The 14,962-nt window shown below is 38.6% G+C and overlaps 1 protein-coding gene across 2 annotated transcripts in view; it reads left to right on the top strand.

The window, feature by feature from the left end:
• The window catches only part of LOC149303022 (leucyl-cystinyl aminopeptidase-like), a 32,312-nt gene extending 17,952 nt beyond the window's left edge, over window positions 1-14,360 (top strand). For both annotated transcript variants that reach the window (XM_089481800.1, XM_089481799.1), the window contains 11 exons: window positions 205-336; window positions 1,643-1,774; window positions 4,714-4,865; window positions 7,030-7,118; window positions 8,210-8,393; window positions 9,245-9,401; window positions 9,788-9,966; window positions 11,083-11,244; window positions 13,346-13,486; window positions 13,790-13,871; window positions 14,229-14,360. In XM_089481800.1, the coding sequence (XP_089337926.1) occupies window positions 205-336; window positions 1,643-1,774; window positions 4,714-4,865; window positions 7,030-7,118; window positions 8,210-8,393; window positions 9,245-9,401; window positions 9,788-9,966; window positions 11,083-11,244; window positions 13,346-13,486; window positions 13,790-13,871; window positions 14,229-14,360 (1,542 nt within the window). The remainder of the gene's footprint in view (window positions 1-204; window positions 337-1,642; window positions 1,775-4,713; window positions 4,866-7,029; window positions 7,119-8,209; window positions 8,394-9,244; window positions 9,402-9,787; window positions 9,967-11,082; window positions 11,245-13,345; window positions 13,487-13,789; window positions 13,872-14,228) is intronic.
• The last annotated feature ends 602 nt before the right edge of the window (window positions 14,361-14,962 follow it).

Raw genomic sequence — 14,962 nt, 5'->3', positions numbered from 1 at the left:
CCACACATCTATAATATGGATTCAAATGCAAATGATGGTCCTGAAGTGTCTCTTTAAGGAGAATCGGGAGTATTTGACCCGAATATGGGCTCTCTGCGTAACACATTATTACCCGAGTGCCTGTTGTGTATGAATACTTAAACGTCCTTTCACTGAATGCAATCCTTTGAAAGTCTTCATTGTTTCGTATTCTGCTTTCTCTAGGATGATGGCTTCTTGAAGCAACGTTTTAAGGCATTGGAAAAAGATGCATTAATCACATCTCATCCTATATCGACGGATGTGCAGTCCCCAGAGCACATTGAGGAAATGTTTGATGATCTGTCATATATTAAGGTATTTAACTCAGTCCCAAGTACCCCACATATATAGTGTAGGTATGAAAGAGGAGTCCTTGGAAAGCACACTTTGTGTTCTATTCTTTCATTGTTTTGTCCCAAAATGTATTGGCCATAATTGCAGTTTTACGGTGTCCCAGAAGGTGGTAGTAGTGGATAGATATTGTATACATTTTAAAATTACACTACATGACCAAAAGTATGTGGACACCTGACCATCACACCTATATGAGCCTGTTGGACATCCCATTCCAAAACAATGGGCATAAATATGGAATATTTGCACAAGGCCTCCACTTTTCTGGGAAGGCTTTCCACAAGATTTAGGAGTGTGTATGAGAGAAATGTGTGCCCATTCAGCCTGATGTTCCATGAAAAGGCCACCAAACCCAGATTCATCCGTCAGACTTCCAGACAGTCAGTGTGATTTATTACTCCAGAGAACATGTTTTCATTGCTTCGGAGTCCAGTAGCGTTGTGCTTTACACTCCTCCGGCTGACGCTTGGCGCTGCACATAGGTACAGCGACCCATGGAAGCCCATTTCATGAAGCTCCTGACACACAGCGCTTGTACAGATGTTGCTTCGAGAGGCGGTTTGGAAGTCTGTAGTGAGAGATGTAGTGAGGACAGGCGATTTGAACGTACTACGTGCTTCAGAACCAAATGTTCCAAGTATCAAACAATCTTAATCACACATGTTTTACTGGCTGCTAAACTATGCATAGAAAGGGATTGGAAGACCATTCTTATTCACTGGAGCAGCATATTGTCCCGGATTAATTTTCAATGTGAAATGGGAGGAGGTTTCTTTAATAGTAAAAGCCTCCATTACAAAATCAAAAGTATAGGGTCACCCTGGTTGGGCGAAACAAAGACCATGGCATGACTGTACAAAACATAACATCATATGTGTTATCCTTTTCTACACCGAAGACAATTTGTCTTCATTACTGCATATTTGTACAACATTTTTATAATTAACTAAGATAACATTTTTCAGTAAATAATGATTTGACTTAATCTGTGTGGTTAATAAATAACACTTTGGGTTTTAAGCTATATGTTTTCTTTCTTGATCAGGCTATTTCTGTGAAGCTTCAAAGAGAATTAAAATCCTTTTTTCTCTTTAGACCACAATAACTGGTTGTTTTATTTGTACAAATATTACCGAATTTCTATTCTGATTTATATCTCGGATCCAAATTCTGAAAGAATCCTTGTACTTGTGTTTTAACGCTTTCATATATGAATTGTATCGCTAGATTACATTGACTTGTGTATTTTCCTCTTGTTTTCCTGAAGGGTGCTGCGATTTTATTGATGTTGAAGAATTATCTCTCTGAAGATATTTTCCATTTTTGCATAAAACAGTATTTGAATAATTATGAATACAGATCGGCGACAAGTGATGGTCTGTGGGAAAGTATGAATTTGGTAAGTCGTATGTGGTGCTCTTGGATGGCGCAACATATATAATGCTGTTTATATACATACACTAATATATATATATATATATATATATATATATATATACCGTATTTTTCGCTCTATAAGACGCACCTGCTGATAAGACGCACCTAGATTTTAGAGGAGAAAAAAAAGGAAAAAATATTTTGAGCTAAAAAATGGGCTAAAATATTTATTACAATAACTGAATAAGCTATGAACACAGTGAGACACACACAGTAAGACACACACAGACACAGTGAGACACACACAGACACAGTGAGACACACACACACACACAGTAAGACACACACACACACAGTAAGACACACACACACAAACACAGTAAGACACACACAGTAAGACCTCCCTCCCTGATCTCCCCTCTAACTCCCTAACCCCCCCTTCTCAGGATCTCCCCCCCCCCCCGCCCCGGTCACTTACCTTAAACTCCTGTGTTGGAAGCGTGAGGCGTTTGTCTCGGGTGCCGAGTGAAGCAGTGAAGCGCCGGCGTCTGACGTCATATGCCGGCGCCCAGCGTAAAGCGCCGGCACCCGAGACAAACGCTTCCAACACAGGAGTTGAAGCGCTGAGGCAGGCGGCAGTGGCGGCGGCGGCCGCCGCCGCCAGCAAAGGATTCCTGTATATCTGTCAGGCAGGGGGGCCCGAGAGTTGCCGAGCGGTTGTCTTCAGCAACCACTCGGCACCCCTTGGGCCCCCCTGACTGGCAGAAATCCAGGACTCCTGCTGGCGGCCGCCGCCGCCTGCCTCAGTTGCGACCCCGGATTTATCGGCGTATAACACGCAGGTAGGGTTTAAGCTCCGGATTTTAGTTAAAAAAGTGCGTGTTATACGCCGATAAATACGGTATATCGTTGCCCCCCCCCCCCCTCCCTGCCTGCATCTTCGCTCCATAAGACGCGGCTGATTTTTCATCCTACTTTGGGAGGAAAAAAACTGCGTCTTATGGAGCGAAAAATACGGTATATATATTTATGCCTCATAGGCCCGATCTTCATCAGTGTCTGACCTACTTCCTTTTGGGGGACATGTTTTACAGCGTAACAGTTGAAGGACATTACTTTTAGATTAATTTGGAAAGATTCCAAAACAATGACTGATTATGTACAATGAAACTGAATCAGAAGCAGGCGTGTTAAAGGCTGACACGTTGGTATTTCCAATTTACTAAGTGTAACTATAAATCTATTTCATTTGAAAGTGCCACGATATCAACGAGCAATGATGCTAATCAGGAAACTGGTTGATTAAAAAAAAGGGTTGACCCGGGGGTTAAAAGAATATTTCTATAATTAAAACTGAAGCTCTGTTTCTCCAACCCCATGGACTGGAACAGAATTTCCAGGGAATTCGGTGGTGTCACAGCTCAAAAATATTTCGTGTTTATCTGGAGCATTACAGTGGAGTTCCGCAGCAGCTGGGATCATGTAAGATGTCAATGCAGGAATACAGCCCACAAATTAACACAAGTTCTGTTTTTCTCTAAATGACATGCCACTGCCTGATGAAGACCACCTCAAACAATTTTTTCCCCTTTTTTATGGACCCCAGCCAGAAAACCTAGTTTATATTGCCTTAAATAATTTGTTTTGTTTGGTGTTCTCTTGCTGCATGCAAAACTCTACATAGAAAATGTCTACCTGTCGCAAAATCTTGATGCTAATCAGCAGAAATTAAAAAAATACTTTCTATATGTTACCATTTCTAGCAGACTGTATGGGATTTTTTTTATTTGCATTAAGGTTTCCTGTCTCTACGTCTGATAAGACGACGTATCCCATTTAACTAATCTCACTCTTCTTTTACACATCTTTGTGACCTTATTAACCAGTACGGAAGGCCAGTAATACCACTGATTTACATTAACACCCAAAGCATTGCAGATAACATTAAAAAATACATTTTCTTTTAATATCTTCTGATTTGCGACTGTGCCTATGCGCGCTCGTTCTTGGTGCCCTAAAATAGGGTAATATTATTATGTGAGATTTTACAGTTATTTCAAGTTTGTTTTGGGTGACGGGTTTACTTTAACCCATGAAACAAGGATCCGTAGGTTATATGTTCTGTTACGGTTCTCGGGAGTTTTCCAATAAGCAGCATTTGTCGGCTGGCTGTATTTATGCATATTAGAGTAGAATTTCTGGACTTCTGATTCATATATTGTTTATTATTTGGCTGATGATTGTTTTTTTTTTCGTGCAATAGCTGGATAGGTTACTCCTGATTTACAGCATTGTCGTGTTGATATGGTTTTTAATATGCGGACGTATTCTCTGTGCAGCTGTGGATTGACTTGTCACTAAGATCGTGGGAGCAAACATATGTTCTAAGAGATTGGGGAAAAGATATGCAGTGTGTAGAATTTTAAATACTGGGATGGATTAATGAAGTAATTGGTTGCCGTAACGTGTAATGACAAAACATTGCCTATGTAATCGTGTGGATATATAAAATTAGCTTTAAGTATCATTGAATACAAAAATATAATTCTACGTCTTATTTGGCAACATAATGATCTAAAATAAAATGACATGATTTTATTTTAAGTAGATTAAAATATATAAACACATCTACGGTAAATAAACCGATTAAAAGGACATTAAGCCAGTGCTGGGAATGCTATATAATCAGATGACCTGGAACCAAACCTCGTGCTTGGGTTGTCCCCTTCGGATATAGAGGGTCATTGCCTGTCTGTTAAAACCTGCTGAATGTTAGTGTAATATTTGATAATTATCTACTTACCCCGTGTTTAGGTTATTGTTTCGTTTCTCGATTATAATCTTGTTTAAACTTTTTTTTCCTAGAAGTCTACTTACGCCCCGTTGAACAGCACTGTTCTATACAGCGATACGGTTTGAAAGCTTTGTTTTTGCACCTTACCATATACTTTCATCATCTAGATCACCCAGTCAAATCCAGATATGAAGAACTTGATGAAGTCTTGGACCCATCAGGCTGGCTATCCTCTAGTAACAGCGATAAAGAAAGGGAAAGAGATACATCTTAGCCAGGAACGATTCCTACGGACTAATAACCCAACAGAAAACTCCAGGTAGGCATTTTAAGGTTCAAAAACTTGTATTTCTTAAGTGTTGTATAAATTTAAAAATTGTCTTTTTGTCTTTCTCTTGAATTTCTTACCATAATCACAACTTTCCTACACAGAAACCTATTTATATTTCTTTTCACAAGAAAATTCTTCCCATTTGTCGTGCTAAGGCTTTGGTTATTTTATGCTTTTTTCCAACTCCCAATACCTGGCTTCTTTTTTTCAAGTCGACTATGTGACAGATACCATATATTATAACACAAACAGAAAAAGTAATATTTAACATATATCTGAAACTAATATACTTTTTAAAACATATTTCTTTTTTTTATGTACTAGATGAATCAGCAGAGCTTATTTTGCAAATGGATGTGTATTGACTCCTCCGTTTAAGTTTGTCATGCCCCCATACTGTGTAAATGATAAGCTCTGTAGGGGTCGTCTTTAGGCGGAAAAGCTTTACTAGCCAACTTCTTGTATTTGTTATATATATATATAATACACACACACACACTTTTAGCTTCGGTAGTCACTGAACAGGGCCGGACTGGGGATGGGGACCCTGACCCATGCAGCTGCCTGATGACCGGCGGCTGGGTGCGCATGGCCACACGCTACCTTTTTATGCTCAGGTGGCGTTCTGCCAGGCATATCCAACCGGCAGCCACGCGCTGCATCACTGGGCCACTGGCAATTTGTTTAGCATGCCAGATGACCAGTCCAGGCCTGCTTGTACAGTGTTCCAAGGTTCCGCACAAAAACAGTACTGTCTGTATGTATACCGGTGTAACATCCATCATCGCGTTTTACTTTCTTACTTATGGTCTAGAGACTTCCAAATCGTTCAGGCTTGCTGTTATTTAATACTTGCATTTTTCTTCATATAATTTGCTGTGGCTTAGAGGTGAATGGTCTGAGCCTTTTCATGTGTAGTCATCTATTTTGTGTTGAGTTTGAAGTCTACATTCTGTTTCTGTATGTGTTTATTTTCATTTCCTGTGCTTGATTTTTGGCTACCTTTTGTACATTTTTTTCATAACCGGCAAAAGAATAAATGCCAGACAGTTGTTTTACAGGGAAATATCCTCTTTTGGAGAGAATGTCCCCATTGATTACCAAAATCTCCTTGTCTGTTTCCTAATGTTGTATGAATTAGATTTCCCCGACTTACTTCTGTAACTTCCAGAACAGTTGAGTTTTTAGTAAAGCTTTTGGTATTGTTACACACAGTTTGTGAACTAACTTATTGTGTGGATGCTGGAAGTGGACCTAAGTTTTACAGAGTGGCAAAATATTTGGTCAATGGTAGACAGCAGAGCGTTGTCGTAAACAGAGTCCATTCAAAAGAGGGTAAGGTTACCAGGGACTACCTCAGGAGTCTTAGGGCCTGTCCTGATTATTCCTCCTGCTCTGTAACGGAAGGCATGCCTGTTTACGGATGATTTGTAAGTATGCTCACCCGACGGTTAAGTCAAATGACAAATGGTCTAGGAAACTAGAGGAATACTGTAGGATCAATGACCCAAACTTAACGTGGCCAAGTAAGAGTATGCATTTAGTATGCACAAAAAAGACATAATGCAGATTACATGGTGCTCTGCCAAGAATGAGATGTCTGATTTATTATTTTAAATAAATTAAATAATTTAAAGATGAGCAGGCAGGTTTTAAAAAAAATAAAAATAAAATGTAATATTCCAAAGCCTGAGGTGGTGTGATTCCGAGCATCAGTGAAAGAAAGGTGGCAAGTACCAAAATTAAGGCCACAGTAGATCACCAGGTTCCCACTCCTCCTCTTCTGGAGCCATACTCCTTGGGAAGTCGGAAGGAGGTCCAGATATTCTTGGTGCCACCAAAAAGTCTTTAGAGACCCCAGCGAAGGCCAGGAGAGGTGACGAGGGAAAAAAGCGTAGCAGAAGGGTCCATCGTTGCTTTGTGCTTTTATTAACGCATCCAATGGTTAATTGATCTGTGTGCCTCTCAGCATGCCAGGACCATGGACTGTACCCAGGTTGGAACTCAAACTACCTTTATCTTAAGGGCATAGGATCAATCTTTCCCCCTCACAGTTACTCAAAAGGCTGGAAAGGGATATGGTTAAATCTCAAAAGCATATTATTGGAAATGTTATGTTTGTTTTGCTAATGACATTTTCTCTTTAATTCAGCACTGTGTGGCACGTTCCTCTATCCTATATCACCAGTGACACCAGTGAAACTGCTTTTAAAAACGTCCACCTGCTAAACGACGTAAAGGGTGAGTGTTCCTCTTTGTCTTTAGAATGTTCACCTTTAGTGAGGTAGTTACTAAAACCTACCTGTACCTGGGATCTGGAGGCCCCTGGCGGGTCCCTTTGAGATCAGTGGGTGGTCCGGACGCGTGCCATTGTCGGAGGGGTGAGGCGCGCAGCAACGCCGCTCCCGAGACTATGGGTTTCCTTGTAGTGACCCAGAGAAGCGGCGATTCACGCAGAGGGTTCCCAGGTATGTGCCTAACGTGTTCATATTGACACGCATATTTTACTTCTGCTGGCTGTAAATTGGAGGGCATTTGTCACTTATTGTGAGTTTTGGTTGTTTCCTTTCAACTATTGTCCCATTCTAGGCTTGCAGTGGCAGGTGTTTGTCCAAGTAACCCCAGTTAATACATACAATTAGGTGAAATTGTCCTCCCAATTAAAAAAATAAAAAATAAACTCAAACTCAAACATATTTGGATAATTGTGCTTCCACCTAAAAATACTTTGTATTGGTTCCTGGTAAAATTTGTTCTAATGCCAGGCAAACCTTACATTTCAGCTAGACTGAATGCAAAATTTCTCATTGTAGTTTGTTTGTATGCAAAGTCTTGAGTTTTTGTTTTTTTTTAAACGGTAATAGTTTTGTACAAGCAAGTATTTTAATAATACAAAAAAAAAAAAAAGACTTAAGCAGCATAAGCGCTTTAACTTTTAACCCTTTAACCCATGTGATGACTGTGGGGTCCGTTTTGCAAAAGGAAAGATGCATTTGGTCACGTGATGTACTCGCCTGCAGTCAGCTCCAGCACTGCCTCTGAGTAAAGACTCCAGTGTCCATATGTAAAGTCTTCTGATTGATTTTAATGGGCGCACTTTCTTGCCACTGATTGGCTCCTTCAGCTGTCAGTCAGTGACAGGGCTTCCATTGATTTCATTGGAGGTACTTCCTGCCACTGATTGACAGCTTAAGCAGCTGCTACAAATAGTACTTTAATATGCATTCTTCTGTAATAGGGCTGCTGGGGACATTTTACTGTCCCTTTTAATAACAATGAAGCACTCTCATGATGAAGTCTTTACTGACATATGTTTCTTCTTCCTGTTGCAGACAAAATTAATCTCACCAGTGAAAACTCATGGGTAAAGTTCAACGTTCGGATGACTGGATTCTATTTAGTTGACTATGGTGATGTGGGCTGGAATGGTCTCATTGGACAGCTCAACTCCGATCACACAGTTCTACATTCCGACGACAGAGCCAATCTGATCCATGATATATTTGTGCTTGGGGGGTAAATCAACGTCCTTTCCTTATTCTACCTCCACTTCGAATCACAGTTATCTTCCAACTGGTTGTCAAGTACACAGGCAACTTTTCATTTTGTGAAAATGCTCTGTTCGTTTTGAATAGTCGATAAGAAATGATTTGCAGCCTGTCCGTTAATATAATTTCTGCATGTTTTTAACTAAGCAATATGTTCCATCGCTTTCTGGAATGTGTTTGCTTCATACTGGACAGGAAATACTCATCGACCTCAAACTTACACTGGATATTTCAACATACTTCTGATTTATTGACAGTGAAGAAATCTCTATCTCTTTTTCTGCCATCGTATCTAAAGCAATTTCTATTACTCATCTAACTTAATTAGCCATATAGTGCATTACTATGATGAATAATAAAATACCAATTCCCATAATTTTATGAACTTTACAGAATGAGTGAGTAGTTTTCCATACTTGGTTTCCAAAAACAGAACCAATTGTGGATCTCACATGAAATAAAAATGCTGAATTTATTCTTTATCACTGCCTTGCAGTTTAATTGAACGGATTCTCTTAAGGGATAACAATTAAAATATATAAATTAGTGGGAGACGGGAATATTGTTGCTGTGGATCAGGAGTGCATCAGCTCTGTTTCTTCACATGTCAATGAATGCAACTCTGATCTTCCACCAGCAGTAGGATCATAGTAGTTATAATTTCTTAATAGCCAAGAAACTAGAGGTTTGCTAGAATGTGTGCTGGGCGCTCATAGGTTATTTACAGATTACTTGAATGGTAATGTTGTGAATTGTGAATCCCCCCCCCTTTTTATGCCAATAGGGCTAATGCTTTTTATACCTTTTATGTCCTACCAGGGTGGGCAGAGTTGCTCTGACAAAAGCCTTTGACTTACTTTCATACATTGTGAATGAAACCAATGTTGCCCCCATCAGACAAGTGATACACCAACTCAGCCACATCTATGGTATCCTAGATAAGCGCGGTGAGACACTTTTGGCTGGAAGAGTGATGGTTTGTATATTGTTTTAATATTTTACTTCAGATCTACATGCCAGCATATGAACGATGCATATATCTTATCTAAATATTGTCTATTGGCAATTCACTGTGTTACCTATGTAATACGCATTGCTATTTTAAGCCACGTGCTAACTTGATTAAGGTTTGGATCCTGTCCTTTTTTTATGGGGGACTTGCATTAATGACTTTCGATTTATAAACCTATATGATGTTATTCTCTGTATTAATTAATAACATATTTATAAAGATTGGGTTATACCGTTCTATTGGAATCGAAGGTGCTTCTAGAGTTAAGCAGGGTTAACGCCATTGTTAACCAGATGTGATTTATTTCAGTTACATTTTTAACATTTTGACAAATATTTATGTCATTTTAGCATAATACTTTGGATTTACTAAAGAACCAGATTAAAAACCAAAGTTGGACTGACGAAGGAACTCTGTCTGAACGAGAGCTACGATCCACACTTCTGGATTTTGCGTGCTCTTATGATTTTATGGACTGCACATCTAAAGCCACTGAGTGGTTTGACAAATGGAAGAACAATGGAACACAGTAAGATTTATTTTTGTGTATATTGTGTAGACACAATTATGATGGTCTACAAATCGTTCATTCTTTTGCATAGGGTGTAGAGATACAGACTTTATAAAATTACATTGTGTTCTTTTGTAATCAGCATGCCGTTAATTGTGTATATTCAATGCTCATCCTAAGGGCAGTCTTTATAATTAATGAAACCCATGGCAAGCTATACCACAGCCCCCCAGCTCTGAGTACCTGAGTGCGAGTCTATGATGAATGTTGAAGGGACCCTATGGACAGCTGCTGTGGGCCTCTAATGTAATTGTGGTCCCAGTACCCACGACTTTTGCCCTGTGTTAGATGTCCCTGTTTGTTTTGGACACACTCATCTGCAATGTGGTACTCTTCAAAAAATGCAGATATACTGTATAAGACCAAGCAATATCTCCCCGTATATATTTAGTCACAGGAAGTTTTCCTTTTTTGAAGGAAATTGCAGAACCCAACTGCTTGAGGTCTGCTTCTGTTACAGTGTATTTATCAAATGAAATAATCTTACTTGAACCACACTTTAAACATGTATGATATTGGCATATGGCCTATAAGATAAGACCAATTATTGGTTAGAGTTTAAACACCTTAGGAAAAAATAGCCCATTTTTGCCACGCTGTTCTATAGAACCTGATGATCAGCTCATAGGGAGCAGCATAATGCGTGTCACCCCCCCCCCCCAAATAAATCAAGAACCTAGTCTATTTGGCCACAATCCATCGATCGTTCCTCTGAAACCGCTCATAAAAGGAGTTTTGAGTCTTTGGGGTGATTGCATTTTGTTATGGTACATTAGTGCCCCAAGTGTAGCATGAGAACTTTGTGCCGTGGGGTCTGTTTTCAGAGCATAATGTGGTCCATATCGAAGTCAGAAAAGTACCTTATTACTTGATGCTTATTTTTGCTCTTTTGTTTAATAAAATCTAATCCTGCATATTGTGAGATTGATTTCAAAAACAATGTTTTCTGTAATCTCCCACTTATCGGTGTGAATGATGCAACTGTTCGGATTATTCATTTTGACAGTCTTTTCTTATAAACATTTAATACTATGTTTATTTGAGGTAAAGCTCAGTGTATCTTTTCTTCTTTAGACTTCCCACGGATGTTATGAAGGTTGTGTATAAGGTCGGAGCTAAAACTGAAGAAGGATGGGGGTATCTCTTTGAAGTCTATGCTTCATCCATGTTTGAAACCGAAAAGCTCAAAATATTGGAAGCACTTGCAAGTACAGATAATGCCAGAAAACTACTTTGGTGCGTATTGCTCAAACCCTTAAGTACCTGTATAAAATCTTATATAAAAAAAAACATTTATAAGGAGATACCTTCAGCAAATCTGATGAGAAAATCCAATAATCTTCCCCTTGTATCAGCTGTTTTATTTTACAGTTATATTTAAAAAAAATGAACCATTGAGAAGTGGGTTTTTTATTATTAAAAAAAACACGTTTTATCCTCCCTTAGCACTAATTCTGCTTATTTGCCTGTGTGACAATTTGAAAAATATTTTACTCCTCTACAAAAGCTAATATAGAAACCTGCAAAATAGGTTCTACTATTTAGGTTGGATATTGCTTTTTCAGAAACATTATTTTTAAAACTGGTAATTCTGCCCCATGTGCCATTTGGGACGTCTTTTAAGCCTGTCAGTTCAATTTACCCCATCAAGTCATATATTTACACCCCAAGGTGTTTTGGTGTTAACTTTTTTTTTCATGGCAGGATTTTTGAGAAGATACAGCGTAGATTTTAGGACTTGCGCAGATTTTATTTATTTTACATTTTTGGACATATTTTCTTTGAACTGGATGATTCCCCTTATGATGTCATGGTTTCATCACTGGGGTCTTTAATTTTTTAAACTGCATTACATTTTTATGTATAGTTTAACTATTTTTACATTTTCAATTTTGTATATTTCTTTTAATTTTATTTCACTGATCACATAGTGATTAGTGAGCTGGGCTCCATTGACCTGCATGGTTGGCTGCTGTACCTGTATTCAACCTGTAGGACAGGCTCAAAGTTTTCGGGAGGGTCTGGAGAGACCCCCTGGGAACTCTCTTTTGAATGGGCACCGCAGTGTTGTTATAGGCAGCATGTCTCAGGTGGCTATATGAAACCAAGGGGCGATCAAACTGGGCACATGACTTTTTTTGGGTTGCTGAATGCCTCAATGTCAGGGCATTGCAGCAACACCAGCTGCATAAAGCCTTTCGTTATGGTGAATATGACCGCTCCTAGGACTTCATTAGCATTGACATAAAAAAGAGCCCAGTTTGGTGATTGCACAGGAGAAGTCCCCCACTATAATGGCAGCATCCAGTGCTGCAAATAAAGGACGTTTATTAAAACAAAATGAGATAAGCCAGGTTTTGTCAATGCTAACCTATATAACTGGTACAGAGCACTAGATTTTATGTTTAAGGAGAAAAGTATATTTCTTTTCCATGGGACTTGCCATACACATTAACACGTGTAACACGTGTAACACGCTAACACTGTACAGTAACACTCACACATATGCTAACAGCATGCACTCATGCATGTTAACGCTACATGCTAACACCACTAACACACAGAACACAGTTTTGCCACATACATTGCTATTCATTTAGTTTGAATTAGCTCTTGGCAATTATGTATTCTTATGATATGAACAATTTATTTCAATAGTAACTTAAATAAATATATAAAAATAGAAGAATCCACATTCAGTCAATGTGGATGAACTCATCATAAATAGTTCGTATGTCTATTGATGGCAGTTAGACTAATTTTCTTCTACAATAACTGATTTTAAGTGGAAATAAGAATGCAAAAAAAACAAAACAATGTTGCAGAATCTTGTAATACCTTTTTTATTGGACTAACAATATTTAAAATAATAGACAAGCTTTTGGGAGTCCAATAAAAAAGGTATTACAAGATTCTGCAACATTCTGTTTTTGGTTTTTTTGCATTCTTATACACTGGACTAATACGGCTACCCCAAACTACAGTAATAGAATAGAAACAGAGAACATTGAGAAAGTAGACTACATATGCAACTATAAGAGAGGCTTAGATCGGTACACCACATTTTACAGACATGCCATCCCAGAGAAACTGCTCTTTTACAAAAGAAATAATAACTTTGCCTGTTTGCCTTTATAGCTGGAAGTTGAGGGATGTTGAGGTAGGCATTGCAAAGCTGGACTTGTGTGTTTTACGTATCTTCGGTGCCTTGAGCATATCTGCATGCGTTTCTGAGTGTTTTCTGAGAACTTTCCTTCAGTAGTGAACCCTTATGTTTTTCTTATAGTTGTGCTCCAGATTTTAAACACCCATGCCAATGTCCTTTTTTCTTTCACAGGCTGATGCAAGAGAGTCTTCGTGGAAACCTCATAAGGTCCCAGGATCTGCACAGAATTATTACTTTTATCAGTAGACATGTACCCGGTTATTTGGTGGCCTGGGACTTTGTGAAACAAAACTGGGATGAAATCAATCAAAAGTAAGTGCAAGTTTTTACGCCCTTCTAAATTGATTCCTTAGAATGCAGTCAAAGGGTCTCTTGTTCTGTCAGTAGTGTAAGAAACCAGAAGTGTGGTCAGTATTCCAAAAAATGTTTCTTGTACATCGTTCTCCTGTGTACCCATACACGCTCTAGATCATTCATTACTACCTGTAGAAATCTGAGTACAAGAATGAGGAACCTATTTTTGCCATTACATTTAGCACTGATGTCTAACGTTTGTTAAATGCTTGAAGAAATGTGAAATATTTCAATTGTTTTACTTAATTTTTTTGCTTCTAGGTTCCAGCCTGGATCATACATTATACAAACTATTGTTACCAAGACAACTTATCAGTTTTCCACAGAAACTTATCTAAATGAGGTTAGTTGTTCTGGAATGTATTGCTTATAAGTGAGTTCCCGAAACATGACAAAGTAAAGACATGGATATTTTAATTCTTTTTTTTTTTTTTTCACGTCACCCAATTGTAGCAAAGAACAAAATCTGTAAAGATTATTTTAATTGGACAACATGTATCTCTGTTTTGAGTCCTGTAAGCGGCGCTATTGGGCATATGTGAGGTTCTCCAGCTATTGTACCAGTGGCATTATCGTTGTCTTATGCTTAAGTTAGATTTATTTTATTTGCTCTAAAATGTATAAAATGCTTTTGTAAATCTGCTTAAAGGAACATTAATGTCTTTTTATTTATTGACATGACTCTTTCGGATCATTTTAGGTGATTTCTTTCTTCAACTCAACAAGTGGCAAGAGCAGGGACATGTGGTGCGTTAAGGAGGCTATTGAGACGATCAAGATGAACATCCAGTGGATCAAGCAGAACCTGGACAGCATTAAAAATTGGTTGTAGCGTTCACCAAGAGGCATCTGTGTCCTCAGAAGGTTTTTCTTTTATTTCCACAAGTGAAAATTAACAAGGAATCTGCAACATGGTTTGCACTACTAGGAAGTTATCGATGGCTCAGGGCAAAAAGTAAAATCCCTTTCCTTTCCTCTTTTGCGTGAGTGGAGAGAATGTATTTATTGTGGAGTACTGAACCCAATGGTATGGCTGTCCGACTCTAACTAAGCCGATTACTCAGAGACCATTGCGTTTAATTTACAATGCTAAAAAGATGGTTTCTGGGCAGGTGCCGTCGAAAGTCAATACTATCTTCAATTATTTGTATATAATGATTGCAACCCTATTGGTTATGAGTAAATATTAGTTGTTTGGCATTTTGGGGAAGGATTAAAAGGGATGGGAAAAAGGAGGGCTATTGATAGCACAGATTTTTAGTTCTTCAGGCTTGTTTGCTGGTTTCTTGGTTGTGATTATTACACCTTTTTATGGGAACATGTTTTCGTATCCTGCAATACCCTATGAATAGCACTGTGTTTTCTAATGGAGTAGAGATGGTAAGAGGCAGCTGCCTCGTTTAACCCAGAACAGAGACCCAGATTCCTACTGAA

The sequence above is a fragment of the Sceloporus occidentalis genome, unplaced genomic scaffold, assembly GCF_023333645.1.
Source record: "Sceloporus occidentalis isolate IW3139 unplaced genomic scaffold, rSceOcc1.0.p SCAF_16, whole genome shotgun sequence".
In the NCBI taxonomy this organism is placed as follows: domain Eukaryota; kingdom Metazoa; phylum Chordata; class Lepidosauria; order Squamata; family Phrynosomatidae; genus Sceloporus; species Sceloporus occidentalis.
This window is presented reverse-complemented; position numbering and strand designations above follow the sequence as displayed.